This window comes from Sceloporus occidentalis, unplaced genomic scaffold, assembly GCF_023333645.1.
Source record: "Sceloporus occidentalis isolate IW3139 unplaced genomic scaffold, rSceOcc1.0.p SCAF_79, whole genome shotgun sequence".
Taxonomy (NCBI): domain Eukaryota; kingdom Metazoa; phylum Chordata; class Lepidosauria; order Squamata; family Phrynosomatidae; genus Sceloporus; species Sceloporus occidentalis.
The window spans coordinates 512,151-536,807 of record NW_028317059.1 but is presented as its reverse complement, the minus strand read 5'-3'; the positions used below and the strand labels follow the sequence as shown (position 1 = coordinate 536,807).

Sequence of the window (24,657 nt, the reverse complement as noted above, 5' to 3'; positions counted from 1 at the left end):
GCTGTTCTGTAAATTATGTATTCAATAATGTATGGTATGATAAAAGGAAAGGAAAGAAAAAAAAAATCAAAAAAAAATCAAAGAAAGTAAAAAAAAAAAACTGTAAATATTAAAACAATGTTAAGAAATAAAAAAGCAAAAAAAAAAAACAAAAAAAAAAAACAAAACAAACAAAAAAAAAAAACATACCATACATCTTTTTGAAAAAAAAAAAAAAAAATCTATCAGGCTGCCAAAACACATAATGGCCACAAAAAAACCAACTGATTAAAAGACTTAACTCAGCTCAGGAAAGTCCAATCGAATGGGCTTTCCCAGCCCTGGTCACAACAATCTAGAGATTAACACCTCTATGCTGAGATAGAGATACAAGAATACCTATTTTAAGGTGTTGTTCCACCTACTTTGCAGAATAAGACGTAAATGCAGAATTAGAACCATAATTCTATGTATTGTGAATGGCTCAAACTTTTACAAAAATATGTTTTATTTGTGTCATTTTTTTTCTCAGACTTTTTCAGAGAATGCACATCATGTGACATAAAAGTAGGCACTGGCAGGTTTTTGCCACAGAAATTCAAACTCCTTATTAAAGGTTTCTGTTTTTTGCCTTCTTACATTTTTAAGTAATTAATGCTTCTTGAATGACCATACTTGGGAATCTGCCAGGCTGGGATACCCAGAGCTCCCCCTCTTCTTCTTCTGAAGGGGCTATATGGGGGATGGAGTAAGACGTTATAGCCCGAAACAGTCTTAAGTGGGCCGACAGTTGAACAGGAAGTGGGTGGGGAGTGGTTGTGGCTAAACATGGTTCCCCTGCCCATAAAAAAGGTGTATTCAAATACTATGTATGTAACTGGGTAAAATAAAAGTGAAAAAAGGTGCTTCTTGCGTGGGTACACTAAACGAGAGAAGAAAATTACAGCTAAAAACGAGCGTCGCAAAAATGTTAAAACAGACTCGGTCATGAAGGGTACAAAAATAAAAAAAAAGCCTGGTCTTAAGGGGTTAATCCTGCCGTTTTTCTAAATGTAGCAATAAAAACAAAAGCCAAGAAAAAAATTTGGGCAGTTGATCTATCATTAGATAAGCTGGACAGCAACAACTGCCGGATCCCTGCTAATATGCTGGTAATAGATTTGGTGCCAAAGTAAAGTGCTTCCTAACTGGCTAATTATTATTATTACCTTTTATTTACTAAGTTACGCAACAATGTACAATTCAATTGGGGCAGTTGACACATTTAATAACACAAATACATTAATGCATACAGACACATCAGGAGTTACGAATCTTGCTGTGAGCTTGCCATCTAGCCTTATGGTAGTTTATACAAAGTTCATGGCAGGAATGGTGGGCTTATGAGGGCCCCGCTCGTGAGCTTACAGTCTACCGGAAAAGCATAGGTATGTGAAACAAATGTAGGGGTGAAGCTCTCTTGTAGCAATAATTAGGGCTAAGTGGTTTCAGAATGCAAAAAAAGGATAAATACAATGAACAGAAGGGTGGGCTAGTACGTGGCTTCAGATGGTGGTCTGCAGAAGGCTTGATCCTCAACAGGAGAGGAAAAAAGAGAGATAAATAAGAGAAAATTGTTTTAGGTTACAAAAAGGGGCGGGGTTATATATAAAAGGGCTATAGGAGGCCAGAGGGGAGGGGTTTAACATTAAGGAATGTACTTACCAAGGTAAACAAAATTTGGCTAAAAAAGAAACAAGGTTCCTAAAATACATATTTTTTTACATATACAGATAACAACATGCATAATAATACAAAATATGAATTTGTAAATTCATATTGCTTGCTAATCTGGCATAGCTTTTAATTCCTGCGAGGGCCTCAGAGGGTGATCTGCAGTGTCCTTGGGGATGTTTCACAAAAGAAAGAAACATAACTCTCTCTTTTCCAACAGAAATAATATGAAATTCTTTTTTTTTTTTTAAATCATACAAACCCTAATATATTTATATAAATATCTTTATTTTTAAAAGAAAAAAGTGAGAGATGGGCAACCCCTATTATCAGCAGCTAAAAAGGGGATAGCATACCTTGTATTTTATCTATAGATTGTGTTTCTGTATTATATATATATATATACATATGTGACATATGTGGCATATGTTGTGTACTGCCATCTAAACGGGATTTTTGTGCAATCAACATACATTTAAAAGAAGAATTACACCTCAGGACGAATATGGCAAAATGGCAACAATCTCCAAGATTTAAGGAACAATATACCAAGAGAGAAAAGAGGGATTAAAATGATAAACTGGTTTTGACCAACCTAATATATATATATATATATATATATTGTAAATGTCTGTATGTATGTGGAAGCATAAAACATGGGCTATTGTTCTTAATCACTGTGATGTCACAATCCTATGTCATCGTGGTCACCACATAAACTGGGTATTTCTGAACTGGAATGTCATTTGATGCTCCTGCTCTTAGAGATTTGGATTCAAAGCATTTTGAGAAAGGAATAGGTAACAGCAAAATGAGGATATTTGATCTTCTTCCAACTGATGTGGAAATGGTGGATGTTGACTATTATTTAGGCAACAGGAGAGCACTGAAACAACTCCGGGATGGAGAAGATGATGGCTTTGCTGTAACTAAAAAAAGAAAGATTGAAATCTTTGAGGATAGCAGAAAAGCTATAAAGCGGCAGTTGGAAGGTGAAGAGGATGAGATTTTGACACCAAAAGGGAAAAAGGGGAAATATTTTGGAGAAGGCACGACTCCTGTGAAGCGGTCCAGGGATGGAGAAGATGGGGACACCTTTACCCCAAAGTGGAGGAGAGTGTGGTAGCTACAACACCTAGCTTTAGTTATGTGATGTTGAATAAAATGTTTGACTTAATTTTGCTCTCTTCTGTGAATGTGATATTTCATATATGTGTAGTTAATATGGGTTTACAAGGGATCGGCCCTGTCAAACTAACCTGATCAGCTTTTATGAGGAGGTGAGCTCAAGACTGGATCGGGGTGAATCGCTGGATGTCGTATATCTTGATCCAGGCTGGGAATATGTATTAAATGGGAAAACACTGGGGACGACTGACATGGAAAAGGACTTAGGAGTTTTAGTTAACAGTAAATTTACCTGTAGCGACCAGTGTCAGGCAGCTGCTGCTAAGGCAAATAAAATCATGGGGTGCATCAAAAGGGGCATAGATGCCCACGACAAGGAAATAATTCTACCACTGTACAAGTCACTAGTCAGACCACACATGGAATACTGTGTACAGTACTGGGCACCAGTGTACAAGAAAGATATAGTGGAGCTGGAGAGGGTTCAAAGACGGGCAACCAGAGTAATAAGGGGAATGGGAGGACTACAGTACCCAGAAAGATTATCAGAATTAGGGTTATTTAGTATGGAAAAAAGACGGCTTAGGGGGGACTTAATAACTATGTATAAATATATAAGGGGGCAGTACAGAGATCACTCCCAGGACCTATTTATACCCAGGACTGTATCTATAACAAGGGGACATCCTCTACGGCTGGAGGAAAGAAGGTTTCTACACCAGCACAGATGGGGGTTCTTTACAGTAAGAGCGATGAGATTATGGAACTCTCTGCCAGAGGAAGTGGTAATAGTAAACTCAATAAAAGAGTTCAAAAGGAGCCTGGACGTGTTTCTTGAAAGCAATAATATTACCAGTTATAGATATTAGATTAATAGGGACAGAACGTTGATCCAGGGATCTATTCTGATTGCCATATTTGGAGTCGGGAAGGAATATTCCCCCTGGTATGGGGCAACTGGCATCTGCTTCATAAGGGTTTTTTGCCTTCCTCTGGATCAACACAGTAAGGACACAATATGTATATAGGTTGAACTTGATGGACTTTGGTCTTTTTTCAACCTTATGAACTATGTTACTATGTTACTATGTACATAATAAATGAGAAACCATTTTTGGCCTTGTGCCACATACCTAGTGAACGCCCCAACCAACCTGTGCTGCCAATCAGCCAGCTAATGCTATACATATGATGGGGGTCACATCTCCCATCATGCTCAGCCACACAACAGCGTCTTTAATACAGGAATGAATGGTGTTTCCTACACTGAGCTCAGCTAAGTTAAGGCTCTGCCAGTATTAACAGAAATAAAGGGGTGAATAGGTTTACTCATTAAGGTCAATGCCAGCACTTACTAAGAGTTCAAAAGTAAAACTCAGAAACATAGAATTTGACTGTGGAGAAGAAGCATTCGGCCATCTAGGCTGCCCATTTTTCCTGACGTAATGATTCAGGCCTTAATCAGCCCTCGGTCTTGTTGATTCTGGATAGTTTTATGCCGGTCCCATGCATGTTTCAAAGAATAGTTTGATAAAAACAATTCTGTTACAAAGTATTAGCTCCAGAGGAACTCAGCTGATCGTATTAAAATCTATCAGGCTGCCAAAACACATAATGGCCACAAAAAAAACAACTGATTAAAAGACTTAACTCAGCTCAGGAAAGTCCAATCGAATGGGCTTTCCCAGCCCTGGTCACAACAATCTAGAGATTAACACCTCTATGCTGAGATAGAGATACAAGAATACCTATTTTAAGGTGTTGTTCCACCTACTTTGCAGAATAAGACGTAAATGCAGAATTAGAACCATAATTCTATGTATTGTGAAAGGCTCAAACTTTTACAAAAATATGTTTTATTTGTGTCATTTTTTTTCTCAGACTTTTTCAGAGAATGCACATCATGTGACATAAAAGTAGGCACTGGCAGGTTTTTGCCACAGAAATTCAAACTCCTTATTAAAGGTTTCTGTTTTTTGCCTTCTTACATTTTTAAGTAATTAATGTTTCTTGAATGACCATACTTGGGAATCTGCCAGGCTGGGATACCCAGAGCTCCCCCTCTTCTTCTTCTGAAGGGGCTATATGGGGGATGGAGTAAGACGTTATAGCCCGAAACAGTCTTAAGTGGGCCGACAGTTGAACAGGAAGTGGGTGGGGAGTGGTTGTGGCTAAACATGGTTCCCCTGCCCATAAAAAAGGTGTATTCAAATACTATGTATGTAACTGGGTAAAATAAAAGTGAAAAAAGGTGCTTCTTGCCTGGGTACACTAAACGAGAGAAGAAAATTACAGCTAAACACAAGCGTCGCAAAAATGTTAAAACAGACTCGGTCATGAAGGGTACAGAAATAAAGAAAAAGCCTGGTCTTAAGGGGTTAATCCTGCCGTTTTTCTAAATGTAGCAATAAAAACAAAAGCCAAGAAAAAAAATTGGGCAGTTGATCTATCATTAGATAAGCTGGACAGCAACAACTGCCGGATCCCTGCTAATATGCTGGTAATAGATTTGGTGCCAAAGTAAAGTGCTTCCTAACTGGCTAATTATTATTATTACCTTTTATTTACTAAGTTACGCAACAATGTACAATTCAATTGGGGCAGTTGACACATTTAATAACACAAATACATTAATGCATACAGACACATCAGGAGTTAAGAATCTTGCTGTGAGCTTGCCATCTAGCCTTATGGTAGTTTATACAAAGTTCATGGCAGGAATGGTGGGCTTATGAGGGCCCCGCTCGTGAGCTTACAGTCTACCGGAAAAGCATAGGTATGTGAAACAAATGTAGGGGTGAAGCTCTCTTGTAGCAATAATTAGGGCTAAGTGGTTTCAGAATGCAAAAAAAGGATAAATACAATGAACAGAAGGGTGGGCTAGTACGTGGCTTCAGATGGTGGTCTGCAGAAGGCTTGATCCTCAACAGGAGAGGAAAAAAGAGAGATAAATAAGAGAAAATTGTTTTAGGTTACAAAAAGGGGCGGGGTTATATATAAAAGGGCTATAGGAGGCCAGAGGGGAGGGGTTTAACATTAAGGAATGTACTTACCAAGGTAAACAAAATTTGGCTAAAAAAGAAACAAGGTTCCTAAAATACATATTTTTTTACATATACAGATAACAACATGCATAATAATACAAAATATGAATTTGTAAATTCATATTGCTTGCTAATCTGGCATAGCTTTTAATTCCTGCGAGGGCCTCAGAGGGTGATCTGCAGTATCCTTGGGGATGTTTCACAAAAGAAAGAAACATAACTCTCTCTTTTCCAACAGAAATAATATGAAATTCTTTTTTTTTTTTTAAATCATACAAACCCTAATATATTTATATAAATATCTTTATTTTTAAAAGAAAAAAGTGAGAGATGGGCAACCCCTATTATCAGCAGCTAAAAAGGGGATAGCATACCTTGTATTTTATCTATAGATTGTGTTTCTGTATTATATATATATATATATATATATATATATATATATATATACATTTGTGACATATGTGGCATATGTTGTGTACTGCCATCTAAACGGGATTTTTGTGCAATCAACATGCATTTAAAAGAAGAATTACACCTCAGGACGAATATGGCAAAATGGCAACAATCTCCAAGATTTAAGGAACAATATACCAAGAGAGAAAAGAGGGATTAAAATGATAAACTGGTTTTGACCAACCTAATATATATATATATATTGTAAATGTCTGTATGTATGTGGAAGCATAAAACATGGGCTATTGTTCTTAATCACTGTGATGTCACAATCCTATGTCATCGTGGTCACCACATAAACTGGGTATTTCTGAACTGGAATGTCATTTGATGCTCCTGCTCTTAGAGATTTGGATTCAAAGCATTTTGAGAAAGGAATAGTTAACAGCAAAATGAGGATATTTGATCTTCTTCCAACTGATGTGGAAATGGTGGATGTTGACTATTATTTAGGCAACAGGAGAGCACTGAAACAACTCCGGGATGGAGAAGATGATGGCTTTGCTGTAACTAAAAAAAGAAAGATTGAAATCTTTGAGGATAGCAGAAAAGCTATAAAGCGGCAGTTGGAAGGTGAAGAGGATGAGATTTTGACACCAAAAAGGAAAAAGGGGAAATATTTTGGAGAAGGCACGACACCTGTGAAGCGGTCCAGGGATGGAGAAGATGGGGACACCTTTACCCCAAAGTGGAGGAGAGTGTGGTAGCTACAACACCTAGCGTTAGTTATGTGATGTTGAATAAAATGTTTGACTTAATTTTGCTCTCTTCTGTGAATGTGATATTTCATATATGTGTAGTTAATATGGGTTTACAAGGGATCGCCCTGTCAAACTAACCTGATCAGCTTTTATGAGGAGGTGAGCTCAAGACTGGATCGGGGTGAATCGCTGGATGTCGTATATCTTGATCCAGGCTGGGAATATGTATTAAATGGGAAAACACTGGGGACGACTGACATGGAAAAGGACTTAGGAGTTTTAGTTAACAGTAAATTTACCTGTAGCGACCAGTGTCAGGCAGCTGCTGCTAAGGCAAATAAAATCATGGGGTGCATCAAAAGGGGCATAGATGCCCACGACAAGGAAATAATTCTACCACTGTACAAGTCACTAGTCAGACCACACATGGATTACTGTGTACAGTACTGGGCACCAGTGTACAAGAAAGATATAGTGGAGCTGGAGAGGGTTCAAAGACGGGCAACCAGAGTAATAAGGGGAATGGGAGGACTACAGTACCCAGAAAGATTATCAAAATTAGGGTTATTAAGTTTGGAAAAAAGACGGCTTAGGGGGGACTTAATAACTATGTATAAATATATAAGGGGGCAGTACAGAGATCACTCCCAGGACCTATTTATACCCAGGACTGTATCTATAACAAGGGGACATCCTCTACGGCTGGAGGAAAGAAGGTTTCTACACCAGCACAGACGGGGGTTCTTTACAGTAATAGCGGTGAGATTATGGAACTCTCTGCCAGAGGAAGTGGTAATAGTAAACTCAATAAAAGAGTTCAAAAGGAGCCTGGACGTGTTTCTTGAAAGCAATAATATTACCAGTTATAGATATTAGATTAATAGGGACAGAACGTTGATCCAGGGATTTATTCTGATTGCCATATTTGGAGTCGGGAAGGAATAGTCCCCCTGGTATGGGGCAATTGGCATCTGCTTCATAAGGGTTTTTTGCCTTCCTCTGGATCAACACAGTAAGGACACAATATGTATATAGGTTGAACTTGATGGACTTTGGTCTTTTTTCAACCTTATGAACTATGTTACTATGTTACTATGTACATAATAAATGAGAAACCATTTTTGGCCTTGTGCCACATACCCAGTGAACGCCCCAACCAACCTGTGCTGCCAATCAGCCAGCTAATGCTATACATATGATGGGGGTCACATCTCCCATCATGCTCAGCCACACAACAGCGTCTTTAATACAGGAATGAATGGTGTTTCCTACACTGAGCTCAGCTAAGTTAAGGCTCTGCCAGTATTAACAGAAATAAAGGGGTGAATAGGTTTACTCATTAAGGTCAATGCCAGCACTTACTAAGAGTTCAAAAGTAAAACTCAGAAACATAGAATTTGACTGTGGAGAAGAAGCATTCGGCCATCTAGGCTGCCCATTTTTCCTGATGTAATGATTCAGGCCTTAATCAGCCCTCGGTCTTGTTGATTCTGGATAGTTTTATGCTGGTCCCATGCATGTTTCAAAGAATAGTTTGATAAAAACAATTCTGTTACAAAGTATTAGCTCCAGGGGAACTCAGCTGATCGTATTAAAATCTATCAGGCTGCCAAAACACATAATGGCCACAAAAAAACCAACTGATTAAAAGACTTAACTCAGCTCAGGAAAGTCCAATCGAATGGGCTTTCCCAGCCCTGGTCACAACAATCTAGAGATTAACACCTCTATGCTGAGATAGAGATACAAGAATACCTATTTTAAGGTGTTGTTCCACCTACTTTGCAGAATAAGACGTAAATGCAGAATTAGAACCATAATTCTATGTATTGTGAATGGCTCAAACTTTTACAAAAATATGTTTTATTTGTGTCATTTTTTTTCTCAGACTTTTTCAGAGAATGCACATCATGTGACATAAAAGTAGGCACTGGCAGGTTTTTGCCACAGAAATTCAAACTCCTTATTAAAGGTTTCTGTTTTTTGCCTTCTTACATTTTTAAGTAATTAATGCTTCTTGAATGACCATACTTGGGAATCTGCCAGGCTGGGATACCCAGAGCTCCCCCTCTTCTTCTTCTGAAGGGGCTATATGGGGGATGGAGTAAGACGTTATAGCCCGAAACAGTCTTAAGTGGGCCGACAGTTGAACAGGAAGTGGGTGGGGAGTGGTTGTGGCTAAACATGGTTCCCCTGGCCATAAAAAAGGTGTATTCAAATACTATGTATGTAACTGGGTAAAATAAAAGTGAAAAAAGGTGCTTCTTGCCTGGGTACACTAAACGAGAGAAGAAAATTACAGCTAAACACGAGCGTCGCAAAAATGTTAAAACAGACTCGGTCATGAAGGGTACAAAAATAAAAAAAAAGCCTGGTCTTAAGGGGTTAATCCTGCCGTTTTTCTAAATGTAGCAATAAAAACAAAAGCCAAGAAAAAAATTTGGGCAGTTGATCTATCATTAGATAAGCTGGACAGCAACAACTGCCGGATCCCTGCTAATATGCTGGTAATAGATTTGGTGCCAAAGTAAAGTGCTTCCTAACTGGCTAATTATTATTATTACCTTTTATTTACTAAGTTACGCAACAATGTACAATTCAATTGGGGCAGTTGACACATTTAATAACACAAATACATTAATGCATACAGACACATCAGGAGTTAAGAATCTTGCTGTGAGCTTGCCATCTAGCCTTATGGTAGTTTATACAAAGTTCATGGCAGGAATGGTGGGCTTATGAGGGCCCCGCTCGTGAGCTTACAGTCTACCGGAAAAGCATAGGTATGTGAAACAAATGTAGGGGTGAAGCTCTCTTGTAGCAATAATTAGGGCTAAGTGGTTTCAGAATGCAAAAAAAGGATAAATACAATGAACAGAAGGGTGGGCTAGTACGTGGCTTCAGATGGTGGTCTGCAGAAGGCTTGATCCTCAACAGGAGAGGAAAAAAGAGAGATAAATAAGAGAAAATTGTTTTAGGTTACAAAAAGGGGCGGGGTTATATATAAAAGGGCTATAGGAGGCCAGAGGAGAGGGGTTTAACATTAAGGAATGTACTTACCAAGGTAAACAAAATTTGGCTAAAAAAGAAACAAGGTTCCTAAAATACATATTTTTTTACATATACAGATAACAACATGCATAATAATACAAAATATGAATTTGTAAATTCATATTGCTTGCTAATCTGGCATAGCTTTTAATTCCTGCGAGGGCCTCAGAGGGTGATCTGCAGTGTCCTTGGGGATGTTTCACAAAAGAAAGAAACATAACTCTCTCTTTTCCAACACAGATAATATGAAATTCTTTTTTTTTTTTTAAATCATACAAACCCTAATATATTTATATAAATATCTTTATTTTTAAAAGAAAAAAGTGAGAGATGGGCAACCCCTATTATCAGCAGCTAAAAAGGGGATAGCATACCTTGTATTTTATCTATAGATTGTGTTTCTGTATTATATATATATATATATATATATATATATACATATGTGACATATGTGGCATATGTTGTGTACTGCCATCTAAACGGGATTTTTGTGCAATCAACATGCATTTAAAAGAAGAATTACACCTCAGGACGAATATGGCAAAATGGCAACAATCTCCAAGATTTAAGGAACAATATACCAAGAGAGAAAAGAGGGATTAAAATGATAAACTGGTTTTGACCAACCTAATATATATATATATATATATATATATATATATATATTGTAAATGTCTGTATGTATGTGGAAGCATAAAACATGGGCTATTGTTCTTAATCACTGTGATGTCACAATCCTATGTCATCGTGGTCACCACATAAACTGGGTATTTCTGAACTGGAATGTCATTTGATGTTCCTGCTCTTAGAGATTTGGATTCAAAGCATTTTGAGAAAGGAATAGGTAACAGCAAAATGAGGATATTTGATCTTCTTCCAACTGATGTGGAAATGGTGGATGTTGACTATTATTTAGGCAACAGGAGAGCACTGAAACAACTCCGGGATGGAGAAGATGATGGCTTTGCTGTAACTAAAAAAAGAAAGATTGAAATCTTTGAGGATAGCAGAAAAGCTATAAAGCGGCAGTTGGAAGGTGAAGAGGATGAGATTTTGACACCAAAAGGGAAAAAGGGGAAATATTTTGGAGAAGGCACGACTCCTGTGAAGCGGTCCAGGGATGGAGAAGATGGGGACACCTTTACCCCAAAGTGGAGGAGAGTGTGGTAGCTACAACACCTAGCTTTAGTTATGTGATGTTGAATAAAATGTTTGACTTAATTTTGCTCTCTTCTGTGAATGTGATATTTCATATATGTGTAGTTAATATGGGTTTACAAGGGATCGGCCCTGTCAAACTAACCTGATCAGCTTTTATGAGGAGGTGAGCTCAAGACTGGATTGGGGTGAATCGCTGGATGTCATATATCTTGATTTTTCCAAACCATTTGATACGGTGCCCCATAAAAGGCTGTGCCACATAAAATGAGAATGCTTGGGCTCAGTGGCGTCTCCAGCTTTCATATTTAGGGGGGGCACATGGGGGGCCAGGGACCAAAGTAGGGGGGCAAATTATAAAACGGTACATATACACTATATATATATATATATATATATATATATATATATATATATATATATATATATATACACACACACGTTAGACGTGCATTTTTAACTACATAATATGCACTTTTCTCTTTGAAGTAAAGACTGTGATTAAAATATGATTTCAAAATAACAGCTAAAGTGACAGTTATTTTTCATTCTTTAATATTAGCCCCTGCTGACAATATATATAAATATTAGACCCTGCTGCAGATATATAGAAATATTAAACCCTGCTTCCGATATATAAATATTAACCCCTGCTGCGGATATATATTATTAGTCCCTGCAGCCAATATTTATTGATAATAGGCCCTGCAGCCATTATATATTAATATTAGCCCCTGCTGCCGATATATATAAATATTAGTCCCAGCTTCCGATATATATTAATATTAGCCCCTGCAGCCAATATATATTAATATTAGACCCTGCTGCCAATATATTTGTCACACTGACTGCAGATCAGGGGAAGACAGTGAGAGTCAGTGCAGTGTTCCATCCTTCTGACTGCACCGTGACATTTAGAGGTCCTCTCCCCTGTAATCATCCCCAGAGTCCCTTTGTCCCTTCATTCACTAAACCATACCGCTCTTTTACTTACACCCTGTAGTTCAGGCATAGATCAAATAAACAACACATGGAAACAGCACATGCAACTGAATGAGATAAAAAAAAAACTGTATTTGCAGGTATACATAAATAATGTACGGAAACATAGCAGATACAGATCAACAGAATTTGACACACTATTTGACATCCAAACAACAATAAATCATTCTTTTTTATCACATTATTAAAATCCCAGAAATCAAAAAAGTTAAAAGGCCCAAATAAATTAAGGAGATTAGACATAATGGAAACTTCAACAAAATGCATCACAACCATCTTAGCGCTGCGTCACCAAATGAACACCTCATCACAGATAACACAATGCATACAGCTGCATATAACTAAGCTGAGTACCACTTGGTCTGTGAAGGCCTGTGAAACCAAAGGGGAATAGCATCCTGTATAGTGTAATCAAGAATTGAGTTTCAAAAACTCTGAACCAACATCTAACTTTTAATAATATATTCAGATTGAAATAACACAAAACCTTTACTTTTCCTCTGATTTCTAGGCCTAGAAAGTTTTGTCCTCTGAAGTGACCACAAAATCTGGATAAATAAAAATTATAAAGTTCTATTTAACCCTCTACAGCAAGTAAAGTGCCAGGAAACAGATGACCAAACACATATCAGGACAGGCTCTGCCACACTGACACCCAAACACATACACCAGGACAGGCTCTGCTGCCACATGGACCCCCACATCAGGATGGGATAACCATATAAAATGCCTTCCACATTGCTTTGCTGTTTGTGTGTATTGACCCTTGTGTATTTGTGCCTCCCAGCCACCCCCCTTTGTGCATTTTTGCAATACACCCTTGTGTATTGATTTATTTGATGCCCCCAGCCAGCCCCCCCTCCCTTGTGTATTGATTTATTTGATGCCCCCAGAAAGCCCCCCCTCCCTTGTGTATTGATTTATTTGATGCCCCCAGCCAGCCCCCTCCCTTGTGTATTGATTTATTTGATGCCCCCAGCCAGCCCCCCTCCCTTGTGTATTGATGCACCAACCCCTTGTACTGGCTAATATAATGGCCCCCATACCCATGTGTATTATCCTTCTTACCACCCTGATGTGTAATTATGTCCCCAGCCACCATCTTTTTGTATTATTTAATTTTCCCAATGCAGCCCCCCTTGTTAATGTCCCTCCTTCTGTCACCTCCACTATTTATTTAAAATAAAATACTTTTTTTGCTGGCCTTCATTCTTCCACTGTAACACAGCAGACTGCTCTTCTCCCTCATGCGCTCAGGCAGTGACAAGCAACTGTTCCGTAAGAGCCCGCCCCCTTCAAAGGGGCAGGACGAAGAGCCTCAGTCAGTTATTGGCATGCCGGCAATCCATTAAGCAGCCAGCGGGGGCGGTTTTACAGCCGCTTTGAAACTGTCAGCCGCATCGGCTGCATTTGGAGCTTAGTGTTCCGCTACACCGGGTCAATGGTATAGCGTTTCAATTGGGGGGGCACACTGGGGGGCACAGCATGATGTAGGGGGGGCCATGGCCCCCTCTGGCCCCCCCCTGGCGACACCACTGCTTGGGCTGGGGGAGAATGTGTGTTTGTGGGTAAGTAACTGGCTCAGTGATAGGAAACAGAGGATGGTTATTAATGGTACATACTCTGAGTGGGTGACTGTTACTAGTGGGATACCACAGGGGTCAGTTTTGGGTCCTATTCTTTTTAATATATTTATTAATGACCTTGTAGAGGGATTGTATAGTAAAGTATCAATCTTTGCAGACGATACTAAGCTCTGTAACGTGGTTAACACAATAGAGGACTGTTAGGGATATTAATGAGACAAAATAGGCAAAACCAATATTTCGTCACATACACAAAATAACAACGCTACCAAATATTGTAGGACCACATCCACAATATTAATTTCAGGAGATACCCTATATTTTATCTCCGATCCTAAATTCTTTCAGATCGCCGAAAATTATAATTCAAATTAGATAGATATCACCACGATAGTCAATAAAAATATTATTTATTGTAAACACAATTTATAAAATATCTATATGAGTCACACAGTGCATAATATAAAACACAAAATTCTTAAAACATGTCAAAAATGAATCAATTCAAATACAGTATATTAGTGAAGTTCCTAATAGATGCAAATAATGTCAAACTTCATCTATAGGTAAAAATACCTTTTCATTATTGTTATTACCACGGGTTATAAGCTGCAGTCTCACAAGCCGTCATATACAATAATGCAATATACTATTTCCCAGAAACAGGGAATTCTATACGTAGAAGACAAAATTCACCTCTATTCAGAATATAAAACAATTATATTTACCACCACTTGTTGCTGTTGTCCAACTGGTCCTTGTAGAAATTAATCCAGATTCATTGTCAAGAAATTAAGTGGGCAAGAATATAACTTTCTACAAATTATATAGGTTAGGACTCCAAGTAACTCTAAGAGTGAAATATGGTGCCAGGATCTTAAGATTCTAATTCTCTGGGGTAAATTTGGTGAATAAGTCCGTCAGGGTCTGTCCATTTCAGGGTGCGATCTTTTTTTTTTCTTTTCTCTTTCTTTTTTTTATTAAAGACATAAGCTTTTAAAGACAGGGCTTATTATCATAGCCTCCACCTTTTGATTGGAATTCTCCAATCATAACGGTGGGTTTTACCCATTATAATTAGAATTTCTACTCATATGTGAGAGACGCTCTGGTCTAAGAATTAATTTAAAACCATTACATATGTGTTTGGAATTTATCCTTGGTCACCCTAATCGCCAAATGTTACTTCCTAGATAGTAACTCAGGTCTTGGTAGTCTTCCCATGTATCCCCCATTCCAAATTACATTTGATATAAGATATGCAGTGTCTACTCCTTAACTTTCTCATGGAAGATAACATTAATTGTATCATATATACACTGAAACATCATTATACATGAATACTCCTTTGTTCTCAATTATAGAGGGAACAAGGACAAAAAGAAATAATCACTATATGATTAAATAAAATAAAATGGCTCTAACTCCATTTTGTGTAAAATCACAGAATATAGAAATACATGTTTTCTGTGATGAAATATCTGACAGGACAGTACATGATTACAAATGGATCTGCATAGGTTGGCGGCTTGGGCTGGGATGTGGCAGATGAGGTTCAACACAGATAAATGTAAGGTTATGCACATGGGGAAGAAAAATCCAGGCTGGGAATATGTACTAAATGGGAAAACACTGGGGACGACTGACATGGAAAAGGACTTAGGAGTTTTAGTTAACAGTAAATTTACCTATAGCGACCAGTGTCAGGCAGCTGCTGCTAAGGCAAATAAAATCATGGGGTGCATCAAAAGGGGCATAGATGCCCACGACAAGGAAATAATTCTACCACTGTACAAGTCACTAGTCAGACCACACATGGAATACTGTGTACAGTACTGGGCACCAGTGTACAAGAAAGATATAGTGGAGCTGGAGAGGGTTCAAAGACGGGCAACCAGAGTAATAAGGGGAATGGGAGGACTACAGTACCCAGAAAGATTATCAGAATTAGGGTTATTTAGTTTGGAAAAAAGACGGCTTAGGGGGGACTTAATAACTATGTATAAATATATAAGGGGGCAGTACAGAGATCACTCCCAGGACCTATTTATACCCAGGACTGTATCTATAACAAGGGGACATCCTCTACGGCTGGAGGAAAGAAGGTTTCTACACCAGCACAGACGGGGGTTCTTTACAGTAAGAGCGGTGAGATTATGGAACTCTCTGCCAGAGGAAGTGGTAATAGTAAACTCAATAAAAGAGTTTAAAAGGAGCCTGGACGTGTTTCTTGAAAGCAATAATATTACCAGTTATAGATATTAGATTAATAGGGACAGAACGTTGATCCAGGGATTTATTCTGATTGCCATATTTGGAGTCGGGAAGGAATATTCCCCCTGGTATGGGGCAATTGGCATCTGCTTCATAAGGGTTTTTTGCCTTCCTCTGGATCAACACAGTAAGGACACAATATGTATATAGGTTGAACTTGATGGACTTTGGTCTTTTTTCAACCTTATGAACTATGTTACTATGTACATAATAAATGAGAAACCATTTTTGGCCTTGTGCCACATACCCAGTGAACGCCCCAACCAACCTGTGCTGCCAATCAGCCAGCTAATGCTATACATATGATGGGGGTCACATCTCCCATCATGCTCAGCCACACAACAGCGTCTTTAATACAGGAATGAATGGTGTTTCCTACACTGAGCTCAGCTAAGTTAAGGCTCTGCCAGTATTAACAGAAATAAAGGGGTGAATAGGTTTACTCATTAAGGTCAATGCTAGCACATACTAAGAGTTCAAAAGTAAAACTCAGAAACATAGAATTTGACTGTGGAGAAGAAGCATTCGGCCATCTAGGCTGCCCATTTTTCCTGATGTAATGATTCAGGCCTTAATCAGCCCTCGGTCTTGTTGATTCTGGATCGTTTTATGCCGGTCCCATGCATGTTTCAAAGAATAGTTTGATAAAAACAATTTTAAATGGAGTTAACAACCATCATAAAAAGAACCAATCAAAACAGACAGGACTCTATATCAGTCCCAACATCCAGCAACTCCCCCTCTTTCTTTGCTGCTTGACCTCCAGGTGAGCAATTTCCAATTACAGTCCTTATCTTACTTTTAAGATATTTATTGTTATTTTACTCGTATATATATTATTCTTCTGGGTTAGGCCTTTTCCTTTGGTCCTTTTCTATTCCTACCGTTTAATTTTCTGTTTAGCCTTTTTATTTCATTATTCTGGTGCTGTTTTTCTTGGCTAGGCCTTTTACCCGTATTTTATTTTCTTTATTTATTATCATTTTCACTATTTTTTATTACTTTCAGCGTTTTTCGTTGGCTGCCACGGTTTTGTTCTCTGCCGCGTTGCTCTCTGCGGCGGCTGCAGAGAGCCGCGGTGGTTTAGCGCGCTTTTTATTCTTTGCTGCGTACCTCGCGGCTCTCCGCTTTGCTGTGTCACAAGAAGGAAAAACCGCCGCGCGTCTTTTCTATTACGGTGCGGTGCAGTGCACCGCCCGTGAATAGATCTCGGCTGGGTGACAGCTCGCGGAGAGGTCAGTTTGATTTCTCCGCGAGCACGTCTCCTGCTCACGGTGCGGTGCCGTTTCACCGCCCTCGTGTAGCGGCCCCTTGTGTAACACGTTATTGCAGGGCCTGTAGGTCGGATTTCACGGCGGTTTTGTGCCGTTTCTGTTGTTTTCATGTGCTTGGATGTGTTATTTATGTTTTTAAATAAATTGTAAAACCCCTCATTATGTGAGGGTAACCCCATCTGTATATTTATTGAGGGTAGCCCCCTCTATATTGATTGGCCCTACCCGGGCCCCATGGTTGGTGGTTCCTGAGGGATTCCCTCTCCACCTTTATACTGCCTCTGCTTTTGTCTCGGGGTGAACCCCTGAGCCATTATATGGTGTGGCTGCCTTGTGGGCGAACCACACTCTTCCCTATTTGTTCCATCACTGCCGCTCTATCTCACTAAATCCCTTACTTTGTGTTTTCCATAATACAACCCCTGGAAACATGGCAGATGATTTTGAGACACCACTACCGGCGGCCCTTCAAGCTTGGCTTCGTTCAGCCCTGACTGCGGCTCTACCAACTGCCTTAGCAGAGACACAATCAGCCCGTCAGACACAGACTGTGAGTTTGACAGATTGAGTCTCCGTTTTTTTTATTTTGGCCGGGATCCGTCTCCTGACCGCCCTAAAGCTTCCACCTCAGGTTGCCCGCTCTTCGACCCACGGGCTCTGCGTCATCCACGTTCGGCCGAGTGGACTCCGTCCGCCCATATTGCGGAATTTATGCGTTTCTGGCTTAGACGCCCCTTGGATAAGGAGGTTCGCCAGCGTTTACGGTCTGAATGCCCAAGACCCACTTTGCCTGAGAAGGTGTCGAACACCCCAGAGTTCGACCAGTCGTTCATAACATTCCTCTCTGGCACTGGACGCGACCCCAGAAAGGGCATCGAGCAAGGCTTACGGGCGGCGCAGGATAAATTGTTGGACTCTACCGGCCCAATGGCTCAAGTCTTCCAGATGGCCGACGAGGCCTTGACAGCGGGCACCCCTCTAGATGCCCACCTGGTCCGTGAATGGATCCAGAGAGCGTTCTGCCTCATCGGAAATGCTAATTGTGCCATCTCTGCGGAACGGCGGAAAGCCGCTCTCTTCAAATTGGATGCGAAACTCGCTGACCTGGCTCCCAAGGAACTGGGCCCCGAAGCAAATGGTCTTCTCTTCGGGGAAAAGTTTATGAAGAATCTCAGCCAGCATGTGAGTGTCTTCACTTCGCTGAACAAGGCTCGCTCCTCCATGAAATGGGTATTCCGTCAAGGAGACCGTTTTTCCTACAGGGCTGGTCGGCAGAGGGGTCATGCCACCAGCAGAGTTGCCTTCGGCTCCAGGCCCCAGTTTCCTCACGCCTCCACGACCTACCGGTCTCAAGACCGCACCCCATTTTCCCGCGGTTCCTTCAGAGGCAGAGGTTCCTCCACCTACCGAGGAAAGACTTCGGCAGGTAAGAGTTTGTACGCCTTTTCCCCTTATTCCGGTAGCGGGCAGGCTAGCACATTTTTCCCGCGCATGGGCGGCGCTCACATCAGACCCTTGGGTTCTAGAGACAGTAGCGGGGTTTCGCTTAGAGTTTGTTTCTCCTCCTTGTCAGGTCGCCCTTCCCTTTTCCCCGCGCTTGCCGTGCAGCTCCAGAGACCTTATCCATGCGGAGCTGGCCTCCCTGGCCGTGAAGGGAGCTATAGAGCGGGCCCTCGGCCCTCCTTGTTTCATCAGCAATATCTTTCTGGTGACAAAGATGTCCGGGGAGTTCCGCCCCGTTATAAATCTCCGTTCCCTGAACACTCTGGTAGTTTACCAGAGATGGAGGGTATCCATCTTTTGCGGGATCTACTCCGCGAGAACGATTGGTTCACGCGGTTGGTTTTAAAAGACGCTTATCTGACGGTTCCGGTCCACTCGGAACACAGGAGGTATCTCCAGTTTCGTTGGAAGGACCTTCTCTGGCAATTTACCTGTCTCCCGTTCGGCCTCAGCTCAGCTCCGTGGTGCTTCACGAAGCTTCTGAAGCCGGTCATGGAGTTCCTTCGTGCTCGCGGCGTTCGGTGCATCGTCTATCTGGACGATGTGCTCCTCATGGCTCCCGACAGAGACTCTCTCATTCGAGACACGACCCTGGCAGTCCGGCTATTTCAGGACCTCGGTTTTATAATCAACGAGACCAAGTCGGTCCTCGTCCCTACACAGTCCATCCAGTTCCTTGGATTCACCGTGGATTCTGTTGCGGCAATGCTCCGCTTGCCACGGGACAAGGTTCTGGCTATCAAAAAGGAGATTCGGAAAATTCTTCGATCTCCATCTGTCTCCCTCAGGTCACTGGCGCGCGTCATAGGCCTTTTATCAGCCTCCATTCAGGCCATATTTCCCGGTCCCTTGCACTACCGGGCTCTTCAGAGGTTGAAGACTCGGCATCTTCGGACGTCGGGTTCCTACGACCTTTTCGTTCCCCTTTCCGACGAGGCGTGGCTGGAGCTTCGCTGGTGGCTCTCCCACATGGACGCCTGGAATGGCCGGGCCATTTTTGGCTCGGCTCCAGATCTCGTCCTACAGTCGGACGCCAGCCTGCGACACGGCGACGGGGGGGCTCTGGTCAGACGACGAACGCGGTCTCCACATAAATTGTTTAGAACTCATAGCGGGTTCTTTTGCCGTCCGCAGCTTTACCAAGGCTGTCACTCATTGTTCCCTTGTCCTCCGCATGGAGAATGTGTCCGCGGTTCGGTACATCAACCGGCTTGGGGGCACGAGGTCTCGACTCCTGACGGAGCTCACCAAAGAGCTCTATCAGTATTGTCTGGACAATCACCTGTCCATTCGGGAGGAGTAACTGCCAGGCAAAGACAATTTAGTGGCGGATTGGTTTTCGCACCATTGGAGGGATGCCAGCCACTGGCGTCTTCTTCGGGGGGTGTTTCTGTCCCTGGATCACTCCCAGGGTCCTTTTCACCTGGACCTCTTTGCCTCCAGGATGAACCGCCAGACGGAGGATTTCTTCAGCTGGCTTCCGGACCCTCTCTCCCTGGCGGCGGACGCCTTCCTCCAGACCTGGCCCCCTCTGGGCGCCTATGCATTTCCTCCATTCTCCATGATTCTGCGCACGCTCCACTACCTCTCCAGGCAGGGAGTTACGGTTCTCGTGATCACTCCGTTTTGGAGGACTCAGCCGTGGTTCCCGTTGCTGCTGGAGTTGTCCTGCGAGGACCCTCTTCTCCTCCCCTCCTCTCCGGACCTGATCCTGGACCCGGAGGGGAACCCTCATCCCCTGATTCTTCAGGACCACCTGGCACTAGTGGCTTGGCTGGTTTTAGGGGATCCTGGAATGTGCCGGGCCTATCGGCAGCGGCTAGGGAATTGCTTTGGGGCTCTTGGGCCCCTGGAACTCAGAAGTCCTATCTCCTGGCCTGGGGTGTGTGGTGTCGCTGGTGTTTGGAACACGATTTCGATCCCGTTACGGCTCCTGTAGTAGCTGTACTTAACTTTTTTGCGCACCTTTATTCCCAGGGTAAGTCTTACCGGTCCATTAATTTGTTCCGGTCGGCTATCTCTGCGGCCCACGTTCCCGTTGCTGGTATATGCGTCGGTAAGGATCCCTCTGTGTGTCGCCTCCCCCGGGGGATCCGTATTTCTCGTTCCCCTTCGACGCGCTATTCAGCCTTTTGGGATGTTGTCACGATCCCGGACGGCGTGCATCGCAAGGGTGCTCGCAGCGTCGCCCGAGTACCCGTTGCGACGGGATATCATACGGAGCGTGTCGCCCGAGTACCCGCGGCGTCATGGTCCCGTCCGGGACACGTCGCCCGGGTGCTCGTGGCGTCTCGCTCCGGTGAGGAGTGCTTCTCCCGAGTACCCACGAGTAGCGGGTACTTGGTACTTACCCCTCCAGGACCGATGCCGCAACGGTGTGTCTTCATACGCGGCGGTTCACATGAAAGAACCGCCGCACAATGATAGACACCCACGGCATCATACACCACGCCCCCCTTCAGCTTCTAGTCTCCAATGGAGGAGACGGAACGTCCATTGGACGGCGTCACTGATGGGGGCGGGACTTAGAAGGGCGGCTGGTTTAAAAACTGAGCACTGATACCTGTTCAGTGCTCAGTTGTTCTTACAACTAGCTGTATGTCTACCTGTTGCCAAAACCTTCTCTGCCTGATACCCGGTGCCGACCTCTGCTTGCCTTGTGACCTTGTTGACCTCTCTGCTCCTGACCCGGATTGCCTGACCCTTCTCTGCCTGATACCCGGTGCCGACCTCTGCTTGCCTTATGACCTTGTTGACCTCTCTGCTACTGACCCGGATTGCCTGACCCTTCTCTGCCTGATACCCGGTGCCGACCTCTGCTTGCCCTATGACCTTGTTGACCTCTCTGCTACTGACCCGGATTGCCTGACCCTTCTCTGCCTGATACCCGGTGCCGACCTCTGCTTGCCTTGTGACCTTGTTGACCTCTCTGCTCCTGACCCGGATTGCCTGACCCTTCTCTGCCTGATACCCAGTGCCGACCTCTGCTTGCCTTGTGACCGCGCTCTCCTGCATCCTGGTTTCCTCACCTGTACCAACGTAATACAACAACTGAGCCCTTATGGAAACCGCAGGGTTAACAGAGGCAGTTACTGCTCTGGCCCAGCAGATGGCGACGATAACTCAGTCCCTACACGACATCCAATCAGGACAACATCAACAACAACAACAGATAGAACAAATGCAAGGCGCTCTCGGTGTACTTGGCGCACCACCTCCCGCCCCATTGGAGGCACAAGAACCACCAGTACCCCAAGGAATACCCAACTATGAACCACAAGTACCCTTGCCTGACAGATACACCGGAGATCGCACGAAATATAAGACTTTCATAACATCATGCCAAATATTGTTCGGCCTCAAACCCAGGACGTATAACAATGATTACGTCAAAATCCACACGGTCATAGCCCTGTTATCCGAGGAGCCTCAACTCTGGGCTCATCACCTACTCCGCAACAACCATATCCACTCCTCAACGCGTATGTCCCCCTTCTTTTCAGTGTATGGATTACATCCCTCCATGCTCCCTGGTTCCCCAATCCCTAGCGTTGTCCCTTCTATGACAGAACGGATAACGAAACTACTCGAGACGCACAAGATGTTACGTAATACCCTCTTGAAAGCTCAAGAACGATACAAAGCACAAGCAGACAGGCTTCGCTCCCCTGCTCCTATCTACAAACCAGGCGACAAGGTGTGGCTTTCAACCGTCCATCTGAAACTGTGCTGTCCCACGAAGAAGTTGGGACCCAGATACATAGGTCCTTATGTTGTGACGCGCACGCCCTCATCCGTGACCGTCGAGCTACGACTACCTCCAACGATGAAAATCCATCCCGTTTTTCAGGTCTCATTACTGAAGCCCTGTTATGACAATCCTTTCCCAGGACGACGTCCCGACCCACCTACTCCTGTGACCATAGACGACACAGGGGAATACGAGATAGCCGGTATATTGGATTCCAGAAGATACCGAGGACGCCTGCAATACCTCATCCAGTGGAAGGGTTATGACATCAGTAACAACTCCTGGGAAGACGCTCGCGACCTACACGCGGATGAACTGATACGTGCCTTTCACTCTGGTCATCCCGGTCGTCCAGGACCCTTGAGAGGCCGGAGGCCCCTCCTTAGGGGGGGAGCATGTCACAATCCCGGCCGGCGTGCATCGCAAGGGTGCTCGCAGCGTCGCGCTCCCGTTCGGAGCGCGTCGCCCGAGTACCCGTTGCGACGGGATATCATACGGAGCGTGTCGCCCGAGTACCCGCGGCGTCATGGTCCCGTCCGGGACACGTCGCCCGGGTGCTCGTGGCGTCTCGCTCCGGTGAGGAGTGCTTCTCCCGAGTACCCACGAGTAGCGGGTACTCGGTACTTACCCCTCCAGGACCGATGCCGCAACGGTGTGTCTTCATACGCGGCGGTTCACATGAAAGAACCGCCGCACAATGATAGACACCCACGGCATCATACACCACGCCCCCCTTCAGCTTCTAGTCTCCAATGGAGGAGACGGAACGTCCATTGGACGGCGTCACTGATGGGGGCGGGACTTAGAAGGGCGGCTGGTTTAAAAACTGAGCACTGATACCTGTTCAGTGCTCAGTTGTTCTTACAACTAGCTGTATGTCTACCTGTTGCCAAAACCTTCTCTGCCTGATACCCGGTGCCGACCTCTGCTTGCCTTGTGACCTTGTTGACCTCTCTGCTCCTGACCCGGATTGCCTGACCCTTCTCTGCCTGATACCCGGTGCCGACCTCTGCTTGCCTTATGACCTTGTTGACCTCTCTGCTACTGACCCGGATTGCCTGACCCTTCTCTGCCTGATACCCGGTGCCGACCTCTGCTTGCCCTATGACCTTGTTGACCTCTCTGCTACTGACCCGGATTGCCTGACCCTTCTCTGCCTGATACCCGGTGCCGACCTCTGCTTGCCTTGTGACCTTGTTGACCTCTCTGCTCCTGACCCGGATTGCCTGACCCTTCTCTGCCTGATACCCGGTGCCGACCTCTGCTTGCCTTGTGACCGCGCTCTCCTGCATCCTGGTTTCCTCACCTGTACCAACGTAATAGATGTCTCGAGAGTTCTGGACTTTCTTGAGGCATGGCCGGATAATTCCCGCTTGTCTTTCCGTCAGCTTTCGGCTAAGACCGCTCTGTTGTTATGTCTGGTTTCCTTTCGTCGGTGTCAGGTGAGGGGTGCGGAGCGTGGCGCAGGCACCACTATACAGAGTCCAGGAGCGTAGCACAAAGAGGGGCAAATCCAGGAGAATAGTCGAGGTCACGGTCCAAAGGTCAAGGCAGGCAGCAGACAGCATAAACGGAATACGAAAGCCAAAAAAGGTCAGGATACCAAGGACACGATTACTAGAGGTCGGGATAAGCAAGCACTTGAAGCTTAACAAAGAAGCACTGGTGTAGAGGTTTGGGGAGTTTATATAGGGGCAGGTAATTAGGCTCCCACCCCCTATCACCTGTACTCCTACCTCCCAAAGTGCCTGTCTCCCTCCCCCTTGCTACACCTGAGTGTAGGGAGACAGAGCTGGGTCTATCTCCTCCCCCTCCCTCTGGTGGCTGTGGGAGAGGGAGGTTGCATGAACGGGGTTAAGCCCCGCCCCCCTCCTCTCCGGGTGCGTGGCTCGTGCTCGGCACTTCGTGCCCGCAGACCGGGAGTCCGGGAGCGCGGCCTGCCACGAGGCAGTGCCGCGCCGTGATCGGGAGGTCCGCGGGCAGGATTAGACCTCCTGCCCGACGTCTCCCGCGACGCCGGACCCGATACTCTGCGTGGCG

The 24,657-nt window shown here is 43.7% G+C and overlaps 1 protein-coding gene across 1 annotated transcript in view; it reads right to left on the bottom strand.

Moving 5' to 3' along the window:
* Positions 1 to 24,657, bottom strand: part of LOC149285350 (E3 ubiquitin-protein ligase HUWE1-like) — a gene marked incomplete at its 5' end in the record, with an annotated part of 478,774 nt that overhangs the window by 214,976 nt on the left and 239,141 nt on the right. Inside the window, 1 exon segment of the mRNA XM_089495319.1 lies at positions 20,668 to 20,704. Within this exon segment, the coding sequence (XP_089351445.1) occupies positions 20,668 to 20,704 (37 nt within the window).